The sequence below is a fragment of the Montipora foliosa genome, chromosome 13 (genome assembly GCF_036669935.1).
Source record: "Montipora foliosa isolate CH-2021 chromosome 13, ASM3666993v2, whole genome shotgun sequence".
NCBI lineage: Eukaryota > Metazoa > Cnidaria > Anthozoa > Scleractinia > Acroporidae > Montipora > Montipora foliosa.
In genome coordinates this window covers 9,745,740-9,764,501 of record NC_090881.1, presented here as the reverse complement: position 1 = coordinate 9,764,501, position 18,762 = coordinate 9,745,740, and the positions used below count along the sequence as shown (strand labels likewise).

The following is an 18,762-nucleotide window of genomic DNA, read 5'->3' as shown; positions in this document are numbered from 1 at the left end:
ATACGAAGTCGTTTCATTGTTTAAAAAATGCAAATGTTTAACAAAATCAAGTAACTTAATGCGTTGAACCAACCTTTTCGCTGAATATTCATAACTGGGAGAATGTTAGAACGCCCCATGTTTTCAACAAGAATATCCAGAACAGGCAACTTCGAAAGATCCTGTATCCAGGAACAAATACAGCAATAATGATTGTGGGTTAGTAAGAGCTTTTGTATAAAGTGAGGTTTAATCGAGTGTCGTAAAAAGTAATTACTTTGGCCAATCAAAAAGGAAGGAGACAATCCGGTAAACCAATCAAAACTCGAAGCAATTACACGTAGCCGACACAAAACGCGGGAAAATGTGCACGCGCAAGTCACGATTGGTTTTGGTTTCACTTCTGATTGGTTGAAAAAGTGGCGGAGAACTTCACTGAGTAAAGTAATCATAAACCAAAGCAATTCGCTAATTACTTTCGACACTCAATGGAAAACCGCTCTAATAACAACAGAGCAACCGCAAAACGTCACAATAGGGAGCTTAAGCATGAGACGTGCACAGCAAACGGAAGTGAGCTGGTTTTCTCTTTTAACTTGTCTTCACACAACCACATTTATATTTCTAAGTATCTTTTCTCCATCAGAGGTGATTCAGATTAGTTTAGTCACTTCCGGTTGCCATCCGCGTCCCTAAAATGTCGCACGCTAAAATAGGAAGTTTAAGCAAAGACGACGGCCACTGCAGCAACAACGTCACAAAGCAAAAAAATTATTGCTTAAAAAAGGGAGAAAAGTCGTGATGCACGTGCAGCACGCATTTTAATACATTTCCTTGTCATACTTCAAAAAACGACAACAGTAAATCACCAAATAGGTTTTAACGACAACTTGAGTGTGTTGTGCACACTTGATGTAAGTGTTTTTACTTTTGAATCAGCGTGTAATAAACCATTCATTGGCACCAGGAGCCATAACAGGGGCCTACAACTCCAATACTAGGTCTATATAACGGAATTTTCACAGATTGGCCTCTTTTTAAACGAGTACTTAAGTAAGATTCGGTTTCCATGAGTGACCATTCTCAATCCCATGGGTAATAATTTCTCATGCAAGACTTGTGATTCGCTGAAAAGGTCTAGTTTCGCGGGAAAATTAATTGCCAACGAGTCAGCCAAGCAAAGACACGAGGCTGACCAGGCAGCAGCCTTCATAGAGCCGAAGCCCGAGAGTGTTGAGTATGCAGAAAACAATTTGAGCGCTCCAGAGAAAATGTAATGTAAACTAAGGTAAGGGAACAAAGGCCGCTTATCATGTGACTTCAAAACCAATGAAAGTATGTGTTTTAATGTGTGATGTCATTAGCCAAACTGACACGAAGCGACATCATTCACGTGGGGGGAAAACACATTCTTATGAATTTCTCTGACCATTGTGATTTTTATTTTCGAATCAGCGTGCTCTATAAGGAGTGAACGAGCTCAAGACTGAATCAGCGGCCTGCATGCCATTACCAATGAGTTGTGAACAATTTAATTTAATTTTCAAAGGAAATAATATTGTCTGTGTACTTTAAACGATCAATTTGACAAAAGAATAGTCCAGTTTCAAGTTTTCCATGACCGCTGAATAAAAGCACTTAAGACTCATTTTTACAGGATTAGCCTCCATCTTAAGTAAATATATTCACAAATTCCGGCGAGAAGATGACTCATTTCACCGTGGGATACTCTGTATATTGTTTAGTTTCAATTCCAGGCACCTCACTGCCGGTATTTGTGAATATATTCAATTCATATGGAGGCTAACCCTGTAAAAATGCGTCCTCAGTGTTTTTATTCAGCGGTCATGGAGAACTTGAACTTGGACTATTAATGGGTCTATCTTGCAAAACAGAAATAGGCACTTCGGAAAATACCATAATACTCCTTGTCTGTCCCCCCAAATTTTGCATAAACATTGTTTCCAGTTCTAGCTCTTGGGACTTACAACGGTCCCAAGAGAAAACAAAAGCAATGCTTTTGCAAAATTTGGGGGGACAGACAAAGAGTATTATGGTATTTTCCCAAGTGGCCTATTCTTCAAGTGAAATAACTTTTATTTGTCATGCAAGAGGGTTTTTGAATTTGATTCCCTATGACATGGTTTGACTGAAAACGCTTTTTTTTTGTACGTCGCATTGATTTTATCCAACTTAATCATTTCATATTCCTGTTAAATTTACGGCCTCACAAAAATTACAACAGCACTTTCAATATTATTGCAAAACAGCTTATCATTTACATTGTTGTTCGAGATACAAAGTGTGCAAGGGTTTTACTTACATTTCTGTTGTTATTTGTTATTGTTATCTTTGATAAGTTGAACTGCAGTACTTTGAAATAAAAAGATTACAACAACTGTACTGTTGGGTTCCAAAACATACAAATCTGCAAACCATGTACTGTCGATGATATTGACTGTCTCGTTGGCACTTAGCGGTAACTAGTACTAGTCGAAAAATAACTCGGTCTGTAAAAACGCAGTTCCACGAATACAATGAAATTGTACACTTCTCATTGTGTGCTCCTGTTGCACTCATTCGCGTAGTTGTAATGCAAGCTGAAGGTCAGAAACAACAACAAGCAATTGGTGTCCGTAATGAATGGCCAATTTCCTTTTCCAAGTCTTTAGATTTTAACCAGAGACACTTTTTTCTTTTTATTACAAGCCTCACCTTTTCAGAATGGATCCGCTCTATATTTACTTTCCAGAGTTCTGTTTGATCCATGTAATGTATATTTTTCCATGTTCCTTGTTTCATTACATCGGTTCGGTAAATTACTCGACCATCAAGTAAAACCTGGGCAACAAAAAACGCAGATTTTAAAACCCTGAAAAGCCAAAGAAAACGGGGATACGAGACCCTCCCAAGGAGGATCCTTGTACCCTTATTCATAATAATCAGGAACCCATGGGCTCCTGTAATAATTTAAAATTTCCTGGTGTTACCTTGATCCAAAAATTACATCCAAACTTGTTCTCCGCTTTTGATCCCTAACTTTTTTTATTTTCCCTTGTTCCCTAAGATATTTTGTCTTTGTTTCCCAGTAGTTCAAATTACCCATGTTCCCTTGTTCACCAAAACCCTTGGGAGGGCCTCGCGTATCACCACATTTGATACCTGTGCGTTGTCGCTGATGTTAAATATTGTTATTTCTCTTGGCACCGTCTGTAATTCTGCTTGATACAATACAAATCCGTATCCCTGGCCTCCATTGTTATTTATCGGGAGCATTTCCATGGGCATGACTTTGTCACTCTCAACAGATGTCTGCAAAAGAACAAACAAATAAATGAGTGGGGGGTGGGGGAGGGATTTAGGGGATGACAACTGGAAAAATTTAAGGTGGCTCTAAGTGCGGTCCAGGGAATATTTTTTCAACTTTGTAGAGAGTTTTAGCTTGCTAATCGCGTTTCAGCCATAACAAATGGGGTTTTTTGAAATATAAGCGTTTAAAGACAAAATAAAGGGCGTATTTGCATGGCTTTTTGTTTCCATGATAACCAATCAAGTAACACCGATGAGAGCATCTTGTCAAGGAATTATTGGTGTTCCCGTGAGGAATGAATCAATGATAAAATGATATATGAAATGGATCATGTATGAAGTACGGATATGAAATCATGACTGCGAGGAGCATACTTCACTCAATTTCATGTCCGCAGCTCATATATGATCCATTTCATATATCATTTCATCGTTGATTCATTCCTTACCGGAACATTAGAACCCACAAATGACAAGCTCCCAACGTCAGTGGCTTCATAGCTCAGTTGGTTAGAGCGTCGCACCGGTATCGCGAGGTCACGGGTTCAAACCCCGTTGAAGTCCTGAATTTTTCAGGCTTCTCTACGTAATTGAAAAAATTAGGTTCATAACTGCGAAGATCATAGCTTCTCTTGATTATTGGTGTCTCATTTGGTACCATAAAATCGAAGTAACGTGAGACAGTGTTGTAGAGATAATTCTTCTAACAAAATATTCCCTTGATTGTTGGAACGGTTTGAGCCACCTTAAAAGAATGAAAATTCTCTTACTCTAACTTGCTTTTTCTTTTCTAGAACTTACTTGATATATGTAGCTAATAGGCAAGAAATGAATTAAACCAAAAAACTTACTTAGATTTTTGAATGTGGCAATACGTAATTGTCATTCTGACGCGCCATTTGTCGTAAACGAGATGCTAGATCTCTCGATTGTGATAGTGAACCGCGCGGTCATGGGAACAAAAAGGAGACGAAGTCGCCTCAGTAGCATGCGCGCAAACTAAAACTAGTATTAATGTCAGATTGTTAAAGTGCGTTCGGCGATCGCTTTGGAAACAAAGCAGAAGGGTAGTGAAAGACACTTTTTTTTACGTGGTCTATCGACCACTCATTTATTTTTATAAAAGGTTGTTGCATTTGGTTTTTGTAGTCAATCCAAGAGTTTACAAAATGGTTTATAAACAAAGGCAATCCTAATATATAAGTCATGTCCAATAAGCGTAGTTCAAAATTCAATAAATATCAAGCTCAATCCAAGGTTCCAAGAAGATAAACTTAGCCCAGCGTGCGTTGAAGGAAAAAACCCGCCGAGTGAATAGTGTTTAAAACAATACTCTTGCCCTAGCCGGTCCGGTCTGGTTACCACATGTTTCAAATGAGCTTTTCAAGCACAAACGTGCGAGTCAATGCGAAACGCCGGTAAAAAAAGATTCGATAAATTCGCGTGTCTTGTGTTCCATGCTTAACGTGATTCCCTGGTTTTGCATTTCGAAACTTTCTTGCGCCATTGGCGCACGCATTAGATAGAGCACATTGATAAAATGGCGGATTTTCACTGATGCCAAGCTTAATCTGTCAAGGAATGGCTATTTCTCCTGAACTAGCACGGTGACCCCTTAAGGCACATGGAAAACATATTTTTAAGGAGAAAAAAGGTTGGATAGTAGAAGTTGTAGTATTAATATACTAAATGACGTGAAAAAGACACTGAGTGTGAAGTGGTGATGTTACGTAGTGGTCCAATTTGAAATCACTTTACCGAAAGATTTTGCCCCGGACAAACAAGTAGCGCTGAAGTTTTCAGTAATATTCAGTAGCTTTTGCTATATAACTACAATTTTTCAGGTTGATCAAGTTTGGAACGCTTCTCTCATATTTCGGCAAAAAAACCACTTAAAATACGGTGCATGCGGCGCGAAAAGAAGCCTGGTGACCCCATCTTATTACTGTATTTTTTTAATGTCCTGTGCATGAATATCAATTGTGCCAAGTTTGACGGAAATCTGGATAGTACGTCATTTTCAAGGGAATTAAAGGGAAGATTTCGCGGTGGGTTGAAGACAAAAACTTGACAACAAATATTTCGTTGAGTAAGGCTTGTGAAAGCACAAAAGTGCAGGTCAAGGCGCAACGCCGATAAAAAGGTTTAATATTTTCGGGTGACCAAGTTTTTTAGCCGCAAAAATTCTTGAGAAATGGAACTACCGCACAACGAAGGAAAACTGCACCCCAATTCGTAGCCAAGTTGCCCGGAACGTTGAAAATTATTTATACATGAAAATGGACAGAAACCAAAACTGCGAAAAAAATTATTTAAATTTGTTCTAGAAGGCCCTCGCGAGCCGGTAACGAGGTTACACGTGTAATGCTCGCCTCATAAGATCCTGAAGAAAGTACCGGGATGCAATGGTCTGACAATGCCACTTAATTTTAGCCAACAGGCCGAGAAGAGATTGCCTTTCGTTGACGCCATATGCATCGCAATGCCTTTCTCCAATCGGAATGGTCATTTAACGGAATCCTGACAATTAATCACCTTAGGAGACATAAATCTTTTATAGGAAATCGTATGAACGCGCGTGCATTTCGACCCGACGATGAACATTACTCAGCTATATGCAATGATTGTGTATTTTGATTTTGTGTATTTGGTAAGAGACTCGTATTTTAGAAATCCATGGCTGAGCAACTTCAAGTAATCGGCATTAATCTTATGTAATGACCGAAGGGAATATATCGTTCGGGTGTCACATTTCTTTACGCGCTCCGACTTGTTGACTGTGCGAATTGCGGCGTTTGTTTCCTAGAAAACACACCAGTACACAGGTTCCTGATGTTCTGTTACGTAGTATCGGTCATATTGGTTCGAGATACTCTGAACAAATCGACATAAATTCACTCACATTAAAAAACTTAAAAGAGCGATGAAAAAATACCCAAACACTCATAGAACCAGCGCTTTTCGCAAGAGGGGATGCCTGCAATCACTATGGCTACCGATTTACCCCATGAAATCGAGGCGAAATGTCAGCTAGTCCGTCGAAAACCTCGAAATCAACTAGCATCGAAGACAACGTCATCAAAAAAAACTACGCGATCGATCTCGAAAAACGACAAAAACAGTATGCGTTCTCCTCTGTCGAACGCAATAAAGTCTTAGAGAATTATCGTGATGCACAGGGATTCGCTAGCTCCCTTATCTCGAATTCTCTTGATCTTGAAAGGAGCAGGCGGGTTGGAGCACTGGTGAGAGTACTCAAATCGTCTAACTCCGTGTTATGCCGAATTCATATCGGCTCCTGGGCTTAAGATTCCTTGTGTATTGTATTTGCATTATAATCTAGCATTCACATTTAAATAATATGGTGACACCTGGATCAAAATGTTTTATCCCCAGAGTTTGAATTGGGCACAACATTCATTTAGCTGATCTAGTGTATGTGGCCTGGTTTGGATTCCCATACTCGGTGACACATGTGGGTTGAGTTTGTTGGTTCTCTACTCTGCACCCAGAGGTTTTTCTCCGGGTACTCCAATTTTTCCCTCTCCTCAAAAACCAATGTGTGGTTTCGCTTGATTTGTGTTAATAACTGTGATGAGTTGGCGAAGAGCCACTTGGCGAATGTACTACTGATAAAGTATCGTATAAGAGTAAAACCAGAAACCCATAAGGGTTGAAACGTGTAACGCGCGTTCACAGCTTCCGAATATTCAGTGCGAACTGATTGGTTGAATGTTTCAGTGCTAAGTACCATATTTGGAGATCCCTCGTTCTTGTTGTTCCAAATATGGTACTTAGCAAATTGAATATTCAGAAGCTTGTTCCCCAGCACTCAAGGGGCCGTTACACGTTTCAACCCTTATGGGTTTCTGGTAAAACACAAGCAGCGGTTACAAACATTTGCTTGAACTGCATAACTTTTCATAAACCACTGAAACGGATTGGGATTGGGAATTAACGAATTTGATTAACAACTAACGAATTTAAACAACGAGAAATACGCTGATTATAAGAACTGGAATGGAGATAAAGTTTCTCATTGCGAACGTTTTCATTTAAGGCTGGCTTTAAGTCACGGATATCCAGTTTACTGAAGCATAAAACCAGCCCCGAGAGTAAATGACTTGCATTGCTTTTATGCAAAGAACCCACCAAAACGTATTGCATTATGGGAATGGGAAAGTAGTGAATTGCAATAATCTTGGGAAAACGAAGCGCCGATTACTTGACAGAAAAACAGAATTACATTTATCTGTAACTGAATAACAGTCACTTCTGATGATGTATGTTGTAACATATAACAACTTCTGCAGTTCAAGCAAATGTTTCTAACCGCTTTTTGTGTTTTATTCTTATTGAAACTTAAATGGCCCAGGTCAAAGAATCTTTAAGAAAGTAGTATATTAATTATAGTTAAATAACTATCATTATCGTTATCGTTATCGTTATTGTCATCGTCCGACCATCGTCATCGTCATCGTCATCGCCATCGTCATCGTTATTGTTATCGTTATCGTTATCGTTAATAGTCGTAGCAGTAGTGTTCACGATCTAACATGAAAAAAATTAGTTCATACTCACAAACAAGGGGGCAATGTCAGAAATTTCCAAATAGTGTTCCATCTTAACAGTTTCTGAGCATAACAAAATAAAGACTCTTGGAACTCGTACAAAGCAACAACTAAAACTGCAACAACGGTATGCGACCTTTGTAAAACAAATGTTGTCGGTCAAACTATCTTCCACAGGTGCTGCGGTATTGACATGAATCAAGTTATAACGAAGTGACTTCGTTCTCTGTTTAAGTAGTCTTCAGTAAAATACGCTTAATACAGAATACGGGTATATGTTGTTTTTGTTGATGGTTCAAATATATGGAGAACCTGTTATTTTTTTTACCCAAAACGTAAGTACAGCCAGAGGCATTTTGAGCCAAAATGAACGAAAAGCCAAAGAAAACCATTAATGAAAGGTCAGTTCTTTTGTAACCACAAGAGAACTCTTGTTTGATTTATGAAAGACTATAAGCTAACATGGAGATTGAAAATATTCGTTTCAACTTCCATTTGATTTGATTTAATCGTGTATTTAGAGTCTCCCCAACAAATGATTTCGTGCTGGCCATTTCGTAAGGCCTGAATGTTCAAGTGATTCAGCAAATTTAATTTAAAATCATGATTACCATACACTTTTCTCTGTGGGTACAGAAAACTCTTTGGCACTAGCAAAAACAAAAGGAAAAAAGGTTAAAATTTCACTTTCAGTCGTTCGATTATTCTATAGCTATTTGAGTATTTAACAATATTCCATGAGCACGCGTTGGATATGAGGTGGTGAATAGCCTGGCAACGAGGCACGTAGAGCCGAGATGGCTATAACCATGCAGTCTCGCATCCAACAAGCGCGAATGGAATAAATGTTTTAATTAATCAATTAATAAATTTTAATTGAGTTCTGAACGCCGGGATACTTGGAAATAAAAGCCAATCAGTTTCCAGTTGGGAGATGTTGTGTCGTTGTTGGTTTGGCAACCTTGGATAATGATGGAAGTGGTGCAGAGTATTATGGGAAGGATAAAACCCATAAGACATCGTAAACTTACGAAATTAGACTGCCATTCTCTACTTTGTCAAATCTATATTATGCTGAGAGTTGTTGAGAAAGTGAAGAATCTTGTTTTACAACATTTTAATAGCTACAATAGCTTGCTTTCTCCAAGGAGACCATACGTGATGCACGTTGCTGGCAAAACAATCTTGGAAGAGCTGTGTAAACAGGTGCAACATTGTTACGCTACGCTTTAGCATTCACGAAACAAAAGAAATGCTGGGCGTTGTTGGCTCAAATGTTTGACAAGTTTCAAACTTCTCGGAAGAACTCCCAATGGTAGTGCAAAGGGAGGCAACATGTAGCACCCAACAATGTTGGGAGTTGTTGACTAAAAATGCTGCCTTTGCACAGAGCCTTAAATTCTTTGCCGTCACCAAAATTCGAGGCATTTTTTCCTGTCAGCCACTGCTGGCAAACAAGTACTAAAGAGACAAAAAAAACAAAATATGGGAGATCTTAAGAATTTATTTAAATTTATGACAAATGGAGGCCTGCCATTTGCTGTCACGTTCCCTTTATGGCCAGGCGACGACACACGCTGGTAAAAACTCTTCTAAAGAAGAAAACTGACCTCCTAGGAAAACAATATTAATGACATTTTGGCGTGTTTTTTTTTTTTTTTTTTACTTTGATTGCATAGTTACAAAAGGACACTGCCACTCCAAAATAGAACATAGCACCATCCTCAGTGCTTCATTTCACGCGGATTCTTCTACATTGTTCACGAGGTGCAATATGGGCGAAATATCGAGTAACTGGTTTGGTACGAGCGATTTTAAAATGAACATAAAAAAAAATAATGGTTCATGGTTTTATGCTAAGGTTGTCGTCAAAATCTAAGAATTGGTTATTTCACGTTGTTTTTTCGTGGAGTACGTCAAAGGAATGCCCTGAAATACATGATTTATCCCACCACCGAGGCAACAACATTTGCCTAACCTTGCTCCTCAACGTTGGGGTTATATTGCTTGAAAAGTTTCCTCAAGGCCCAAAACTTGGCTGTGATGTCTCCAGCTTCGGATAAAGGAGCATCATAATCTGCAAACAAATGAAAAACATGTGAACGTTGTTGAACTATAAGAACCGGACAATGGCATGGCGGTGCACCACGGACTGGTGGTTGAGTTGGTTGAGCACCAGGCTGCAATGCGGAAGGATGGCGGGATCAAAAAACGGGGTCTTAACCTTTCCTATAAACAACACTGAGGAACGTTAAAGGACCCACACACCGTTCGTGAAGAGTAGGGGGAAGACCCCTTGTATTGTGGTCTGTCCTCCTTTCACGTACATATGCGTGGATTGGGCGGGTGAAATCCAAATTACTATGGACTAACATCGGCTGTAAGAGGCGCCTTTACAAGCTCACGTCCGAGCTCACCCAATCTCGTTCCCAGAGCCTCCGCTACCGCTACCCTTATCCAAAAGTAGGACCAGAAAACTCTGCTTCTGGTTTAATACCTGCGCGTGTGCAAAGGGAGAGGGCCAGAAATCAACATAAACATCTGGAGTTCACATTGCCATGAAATTGCTTTCTTTTCAGTCGCGAGACAAGACATATGAGTATAAACACATCTCCTAAGTCGCTTGAAACGTTTAAACTGCGGAGAATCAAAAAAAGCGAGAGACATTTTTTCAATCAAAACAGATATCAGTATCAAGCAAGTGACAATTCGGAAATTTAAAATGCTGTATTCTCAAAAACAAAAACGTTACCGAACTGCTAAGTTGTAAAAACTATATATATATTTATAGATCATCTTGAACCTCGTATAGATAAAAATCCAGAGAAAATAACGATTTTGAGTTTAGAGCTTGAAAATAGCAAGAAATGAGAGTGAACTTTTTTCAACAGTCAATAAAATATGGCCTTTTGGATTTGACCAGAGTCTCTCTTTCCCGACCGCTGATCAAGGGAACGATGACTCTGGGAACGAGTTTGATCTCCCTCTAGAGAAAGAATAGTAAACTGCGATGAGACTATGTGATACATGTGGTACTGATATAAATCCTAGGCCTAAGCCAAATAAACCAAATTCGTCTTACCCGCCGGGTTGCAATGCATGCATGTACAGAATTACACGTAACTAGTTTGGGATTGACGCTAGAGAGATTTAGCATCGTAACACGGCAATGACACTAACTTTTCTCCCTGAGCCCTCTTTTGAGAGGTTACGCGATATTTAACAATTCTTCACCGAAAGCGAGGTGAATAAGAACCTCGACTTCGTGTCGAGCCTGAGGTGTACAATTGTTCTTGTATAATTACGTAGGTGATTACTTGAAAAATGTGCGTTTTCTTTAAAACAATTAATTAATTCGTCCGCTTCGGTGATTATCGCGTACTAATAATCACCTCAAGTGCAAACAATCAGCGCAGAGATTTTTAGAAAACAATCCTAACAAAATACGCGTGCTGATTGGTTAAAAATCGTGTTTCTATAACTCGATGGAGACACAGAACTAGCACGAGCTGATGACGTAGTGATGGCGCGAGCAAAGAGAATTTACATTTTGATAATTAGAGTTAACGAGTTGTTTTCCTTTTTCTAGTCGCGTTGTTTTCTAAAAGAAATAGAAAACATGTACTCCGTGTTTCGAAACAGCTGTGGCTCGTGTTCCCACAGCATTTCTCGTTCTCCCAAACTTTCACTCGTGTTTCTATAACTCGATAGAAACACGGTACATGTTTTCTATTTCTTAAATGTAGTTAACAGGCACAGAATGAGCCAACATCAAATAAGTTTTCTTAATTGAGATGTATTTTTCTCGATCGTGACTCGGAAATACTCGGTGGAAATCCCAGTGCTCAATAGCAGTATTCGAACCCACGACCTTCCGATTTCTACCGCTGAGCTAAGAGACACTCGACGGAGACAGTCCATTAAACTGAGTTTAGCTGACAATAAAACCAATAAAACCATACTGCCTCGACTGGGACTGTGGAAATGGCGCATTCTCTCTATGCATGGTAATAGTTTTTGGCCATTTGCCGTAAACGTGACGCTAGAGCCCTCTTTACACCAGTAAGTAAATCCATGAGAAGTTTCCTTGACAATTGTGCTTACCCTTGTGAATGATAAACAAGTTTTCCTTTAAAAGGAACAATAGGGGGTTTAAGAATGCGACGTTTTCGTGCCACGGAAGTCGGAAGGGTGAACGTATCGCCTGCCAGGATAGTACTCTCTGACAGATTTTGAAACTAATCGTCTCTAACAGAGAACCGATACTGCAGTCGCTGTTGTTACCATGGATGCAGAATTGCATGTATACCGACATGCATGTGTCATTGAGGAGCGATAAGTGCGCACGCGCATAACCAACAATGATGAAAGAGAGGGCAAACGTCTTTAACCTCATTCAACATTTGCGAAAACAAACAAAATGTTGAATGGTTGTTGAAGCAAAGTTTAGATGCTTTTAAACTCATTCAACATTGATTCAACTTCGTTTCAACATGTTTCAACACGGTTGAAACAAGGGGGGCGTGGGGGGGGAAGGCTGTTCAACAAAATCGAACGGAAGTTGAAGCAAGTGTTGAAACCGTTTGCCCCCCGGGTTTTGAGGAATACAAATGTGATTGTGAGAAGACACATTATGATGGAAAACAGCTCACTTCCGGTTGCTGACCTTCGCTCACAAATGTCACGTGCTTAAAGGCCCACATTAGCTCAACAGTCAAGACGATTGACAAAATCGATTTGAACAGTCCTTTACCGTAAGATGTAACTGCAGGCTGATAGGAAAACGGGCGTATCCAACGAATAATAATAGCGCCATTCATGAAACCAAAGTTGGTCCCTCCTTTGAAAACAAAATTAAGAAGCAAATTGTTGACAGAAGAATTCTGATTGATATGTTGTGCATTGGTTGGGTGGGTATTTTAAATTCTCACAGGACATATCATGGTATGGGTATATCGCTATCGACAGAGAGGAAGAAAAGTTTCTCAACTTAGTTACCATAGATCGATAAAATCTGATCTAATGTAGTGAAAATTTTCTGATAAATATAAGAAAAGCACATTGTCAAGAACGTTTGAGATGAGACCATCTATAATTTTCAAACCTGTCTATTGAAAGCTAGAAATTAAATCGACCTTTCAGTAATATGAGTTTTCCGTTTTGTTACTTCTTATGCATAAATCAGTAATAATCAATTTGCCTGGAGGATGGCTTACACTAATATAAAGAATATTATTTTGTAATAGAGTAATTAACTGCTAAAAAAATCGGCTAATTGCCGGCTAGGGGTCGGCCGGTATAGTAAAGATAACGAGTCCTGCAATCTCATTGGTTCTCGGCGGTTTATCGTGCCCGTGGGCAGGGAAAATCAGTGAACTGTGCCAAGAATCAATCAGATTGCACGATTCGTCACCAAAAAATTAAAACTAGATAATCACTTGCAAGACTGATGATGTGGCCTTAACTAGATAAAAACTGAAAAAATCCTGCCTCAGTTAAGATCACATTCCATGGTTAGATATGTTCCTAGTGGTTCAAGGTTAGCCGCTAATATAAAGCTGGAAGTAAGTGTATTCTTATCGAATCTAACTTTTAGTTGGAGGTTAACTCGGATTCTAATTGTTGGTGAATACCGTGAAACATGTAGAGATTAACCGATGCTCCGGCCTTGAGAATGTTTGAGACTCTGGTGACAGTCGTTTCTTGGTCCATATGATAATGCCCATCACCCCAATTATCAAACCATCCTGGCCAAAACTCTGCCACCATTAACGGCCTATCGGGCTGAGGGAACAAAACAAATAAATACTACATATCATCTTTATTTTCATTTCTAAAAACAACGTGAAAGTCGTCTTTGAACTGACTCTAATTATTCTCCGTCAACGGTATTTTTTTTTAATTTCGCAAAAGTACAATTTATATAATATGGGTTATAAATATTGACCAAGATTGAGGTCAAGATGACTGGATATTGGCCAAGTTCTTTTTTGTGTGTTTATATGCTCGTCAAGGTCCATAAACACGCAAAAAAAGAACGAGGCCAATATCCAGAAATCTTGACCAAACAAGCTTGGTCAATAAGGGATTTATCTTATGGCATAAAACACCAAAAACTGATCTTTGATCCGTGCGGGACCACGCGAAAAATACCGAGAGGACAGTATAGCTCCATCTTGCCCGCTCGGGTAGCCAATCACAGCGCGGGGTTTGGTTCATTTTGCCCGCACACGGAGCTAGTCATATAATAAGTTTAGGTAATCACATGATTTCAAGTGCAATTTGGAATAAATAAGCACGAGTAAATTTTTTCAAAGACGGCCAAAATTGCACGAGCCCGTAGGGTGAGTGCAATTTGAAGTCTTTGAAAAAATTTACAAGGCTTATTTATTCCAAATTGCATGAGAAAAATAATGTGATTACTTATTAATAATATACATAAAAAGTGTTTTGAGCCTCACCATTACACGAAGACTGTCAGCCGGCTCGTAGTCTCGCCAGTCTTGTTCGTCTTTCTTAGAACTATGGCTTAAAAATCCTACCGACAATTTTGTTGTGGGCGAACGGTTCAAAACTTTCATTATCCAGTTTTCTATGTCTTCCTTTGTAGTCTTTGTTGTGCAGTTTCCTTCAAACCTTTAATGAAAACATTACTACTCTCGCGTTCTCGCCAAATCTGTGCGCCATTTTGTAAGTTCAACTTGCGCCATCCAGGGCTCGCATTCGATTGGCTATCTGTGAACTTCTTTGTTCATTCACCAATCAGAATGCTTGCTTTCTTACCTTTTTTTACATTCAGTTACCTCTCTTCTGCACTGTGTTACCGAAAAACGGCACTTCTCTCAGCCAATCAGATTGCATAATTTATGTATATTATTAATAATAATAATAATGAACTTTATTTAAGTGTGAAAAGGAGACAATACCCCAGGAGCCTAGCTACAACTCCAATGCTAGATCTATGTAACGGCACAATTTCAAGGATCAAGCTCTTTAACTTTTAGACGAGTGCTTGAATACGATTTGGCATTGTGCGGCCATTTGTTACGTCACTCAAGTGTAGACCCACGCAGTTCAAGAGGAACTTAGGACCTACGACACGCTCTTCAACAAGAATGCCCCAAAACAAGAATGTCATTGGTTAAAAACAGAAGAAATATTGGTGCTGAACGTGCAGCATCCTTTCTATCGCATAATTTTGCGGTGTTCTGCAAAACAACGTGAAATCACCAAAGTCGAGGTTTTAACGACAACCAGGAGCCCATGAGTAGGAGCGTGGTGGCCCTTTGTTTGTTTCGCGCGCTAAATGAATCTAAAAATAAATCCATTTGTAACCGTGCTGAGGCAAGGCCGCAAAGTGATCGATCAACAGTCTTATCTAATTCGCTCTTGGACCGATCTCAATCTCTAAATAGCTCGCCCGTTGGACAAACGACTTCTGCCTTTGTAAAGTTTCAAGACGCGTTAAAAGGAAGATTTCGAAGTGAACATGGAAAAATAAGTTGGCCATAGGTGTAGAGATTTATCTCAACAAAGACAATCATTTGAGGTTAGGGTGACTTCAAATTCTGCTGAATTACCTGCAGCTTTTTTAGCCTTTTGATAGAATCTTCTTCGTCTTTTTGCAAATTCATAGTCCTCATAACTGAAAATAGCAAGAAAAAAAAAACGGAACAGAGAAATGAAAAAGTTCTTTAGTAATAGTTTGGCGCTGACTGTATTTTAAGATGCTGCTTTAAGACGTTTTTGCTAATACTTAAGGCTTCATCAGCTTAGAAGATAAGACGGCATACTGGGGAAGGGGTGGGTCCTTGGCAGATTATACTCAATCATTGTTCAGTACCTCCGGGTAGCTCATATTTCTTCCGCTCCATTTCCCATAGATTATCAGAAGTAAACATCAGTTCTGAAAGACCTTCATTGCTCATAACCTAAAAACCAACAGAACTTACAGTGATCACTGTGAAAGATGGTCCAGCTCTGATACGCCAGAGCTTGTAGACTCAGCAGAGATGTCTACTGGAGTGTGAGTTTAAGCGCAGGTCTTAAAACCCCGCTGGCCTACCCTCCCAGTATTGGCGAAAACTACATTTTGCGAGCAGCTATTCTATGTTCTAAGTATCTAATTAAACTGAGATGTATACAAAAACCTTGTTCAATTTGTAAGCTCTACTCTTTAACTATAGTTTTAGCCGGAGAAAGGTAATGTTTCTTGTCTAACAACACTATTTTTGAATATGCTCAGCAGAATAGTTTCTGTATTTCTATCTTGAAATTTAGCGTTGATTTTGAATTCGAAAATACTCGAAAATAATTTATATTGTTTGTTGTCTTCTAAGGGTCCCAAGACAAGTGCGCAGTACAACTATTTGATCTAAAAGGACATGCAGCTGTTTCAGTTGCAAACAAAGCCATCAAACATCAGACTGTCCCTTTTGTGCCTGAGCAAACTTGAATTCGAAGTACACCCAAACAGCATCTAAATCCACGTCCTTGTAGAATAAGCATACAAAAATTGTTCCCAACAATTATTGGACGTTATTACTAGAATAATATTCCTTTATCCAAACGTAATCACTTTAGCCATTGAACAGCATTCTCCGCTTTGTGTCTGAGCAACGGTTGTTACTCCGCTCGAAGTACACCCGTACACCATATATCTACTCGTCCTTGCAGAATAAACACATACAAAACCTCTGCCCAAAAATTATTGGACGTTATTACTAGAATGATATTCCTTTATCCAAAGTTTACCGTACCGTCATGTGGCAACTAGACAATTGCTTAAAAGAGTACTCTTCCAAAACTATTTCGCACAGATAAACTCTTTTAACTGTCTTTATAATAGGTATATATATACATTCGCGTCTTCGTTTCTTCTCTTGTAGTTAGTTACCTTTCTCTTTATCTTAAAATAATTACGGTTACCTCAAAGGGCATATAATTATAGTTTATCTATATTTTTGCCCTTCTCCGTTCTTCCCCTATGTTAATCTTACTGCGTGTGGAACAAGTACGAACTGGTGCAAATCAATTTTTAAAGAAAGTTAAATTAATGAGCTTACGCCAGACACTTCTGAAATAGGTAGCTCTTTTCAGTTTGTAGTGGTTTCTGAAGAAGTGTATTTTGACGTGATGAAATGAGAAATAAAATGGATCATATACATGAAAGACATGAAAGAAAGTGGGAAGTGATCCTCGAACTTATCTGGACAATTTAAGCAAGCAATTTAAGCAGTCTCTTATGGACATGTGAAAACTTCAGGTGACTCCAACGGGATTCGAACCCATGACCTCACCGATGCGCGCGGGTGCAATGCTCTACCAAATGAGCTTAAGGCACACAGTTGGGAGCACGTCAATTTGTTGAGCTGATTTGTTCCTTGAAGGGCTCGATGAATGAAGAGTTAGAGAGACAACTGTTTAAATCGTTCAGATAACTGCGTGGATTACTTCTCTCTTTTTTATATAAGTCGCACGTCACATATACATTCATTTCATGTATTCTTACATCTCTGAGATGAACCATATATTCAGAACTCAAGTGTTCTGAATAGCTTGCATACTCATTTTCAACTTGGAAAGCTATGATTGGTCCACCGTTGGAAAACTGTACACAACACAAAAAGAAATTGTTAGCCAACCAAGGACTGGGCTCAAAAATTTAAGATATTTAATTGCCAAACTTTTTTTTCTTTAATCATAACTAATTAGAAGTTATCTTATCGTTGGAAACATGCAGTGGATGCGGCCCAGACTAAAATGACACTTTATATTGGATATCAAAATTGGGAATCCGGCCTCGTTCCTGGGTTCTCCTTGGTTGTTAAAAGCCGAGAAAACGTTGAAAAGTGTACATCTAATTGGCCACATACGAGATATTAAAGTTCAGCTTGATAGCGAGGCAGAGAGGACAAAAACAAAAGAAACACTTTGGAATGAAAGTGAAAAATATGGATATATCCACTTTCCTTTGTCTTTGTCCTTTTAAACTCTCTTTCAAGCTGAATTCCTTTTATTTATGGGCATCATTTTGATTATTTTTGATGATGAGTCAAAAGATGAGAGCATGTAAAATATGTAGGCTTATATAAATAACTACTTTGGGAAAAGTTCACTTTAAATCATGACACGGAATGGTACAAGTGACAAAACATGACATAGGCTAGTGTTGTTTGGCACAAAAGGCGTGCCAATAGGAATTTTAAGCACACGACGTTTTTGAATTACGAACGGCAACCGGAAGTGAACTGTTTTCCTTTATAACTGGTGTTGACACAACCACAGTTATATTTTAAAGTATCTTTTCGCTCTTACAGACGATTAGTTTGGGAGAGACTGCTGTTCTGGAATGTAAAATGTTCACTTCCGGTTCCTTTGAAGCTTTCTCGGCAAGAATATAGCAGATGAATTGGCATCTGTCACAAACGAAAATATCAGGGACTGGAACTGGAAGTGAGCTGTTTTCTCTGTTGAGGACGGTGCCTACTATTGTTATTGCGCATACGTGCTGCGCATCTCGAGATACTCTGGTTTCCTATCGGTGATGCTTACCAATACAGTGGTATCTTTTCTCGGTTTGAAACTATCCGGAGAAAGTAGATCTTAGTAAGTACTCTTGGTATCCAAAAAGAAAATTGGGGGGAACCATTTATTTTTGAGAGATAATTAAGCTTCAATTTGACAAAGAACGCTATACATTGCTTTGTATTTCAAAGCTTTTTATAAATGTTATTCATCATTTGTCTTTGAAAAATGCGTGGTTACCCCAATTTTCTCTTTGGATTTCAATAACACCTGTTAAGATCTACATTTGCTGTATAATCATAAACCGGGGCAAAAATACTTTTGAATTAGTAGGCACCGTCCCATAACTAGTCTTCACACAACCATGTTTATGTTG

The 18,762-nt window shown here is 38.9% G+C and overlaps 1 protein-coding gene across 1 annotated transcript in view; it reads right to left on the bottom strand.

Moving 5' to 3' along the window:
* Positions 1-18,762, bottom strand: part of LOC137982658 (beta-galactosidase-1-like protein 2) — a 33,852-nt gene that overhangs the window by 6,850 nt on the left and 8,240 nt on the right. Inside the window, exons 5-15 of the mRNA XM_068829789.1 lie at positions 17,371-17,469; positions 15,703-15,790; positions 15,440-15,504; positions 13,493-13,643; positions 12,613-12,699; positions 9,838-9,936; positions 8,471-8,509; positions 7,870-7,922; positions 3,142-3,291; positions 2,695-2,820; positions 74-161 (exon numbers count right to left, since the gene is read on the bottom strand). Coding sequence (XP_068685890.1) covers positions 74-161; positions 2,695-2,820; positions 3,142-3,291; positions 7,870-7,922; positions 8,471-8,509; positions 9,838-9,936; positions 12,613-12,699; positions 13,493-13,643; positions 15,440-15,504; positions 15,703-15,790; positions 17,371-17,469 — 1,045 coding nt within the window. The remainder of the gene's footprint in view (positions 1-73; positions 162-2,694; positions 2,821-3,141; positions 3,292-7,869; positions 7,923-8,470; positions 8,510-9,837; positions 9,937-12,612; positions 12,700-13,492; positions 13,644-15,439; positions 15,505-15,702; positions 15,791-17,370; positions 17,470-18,762) is intronic.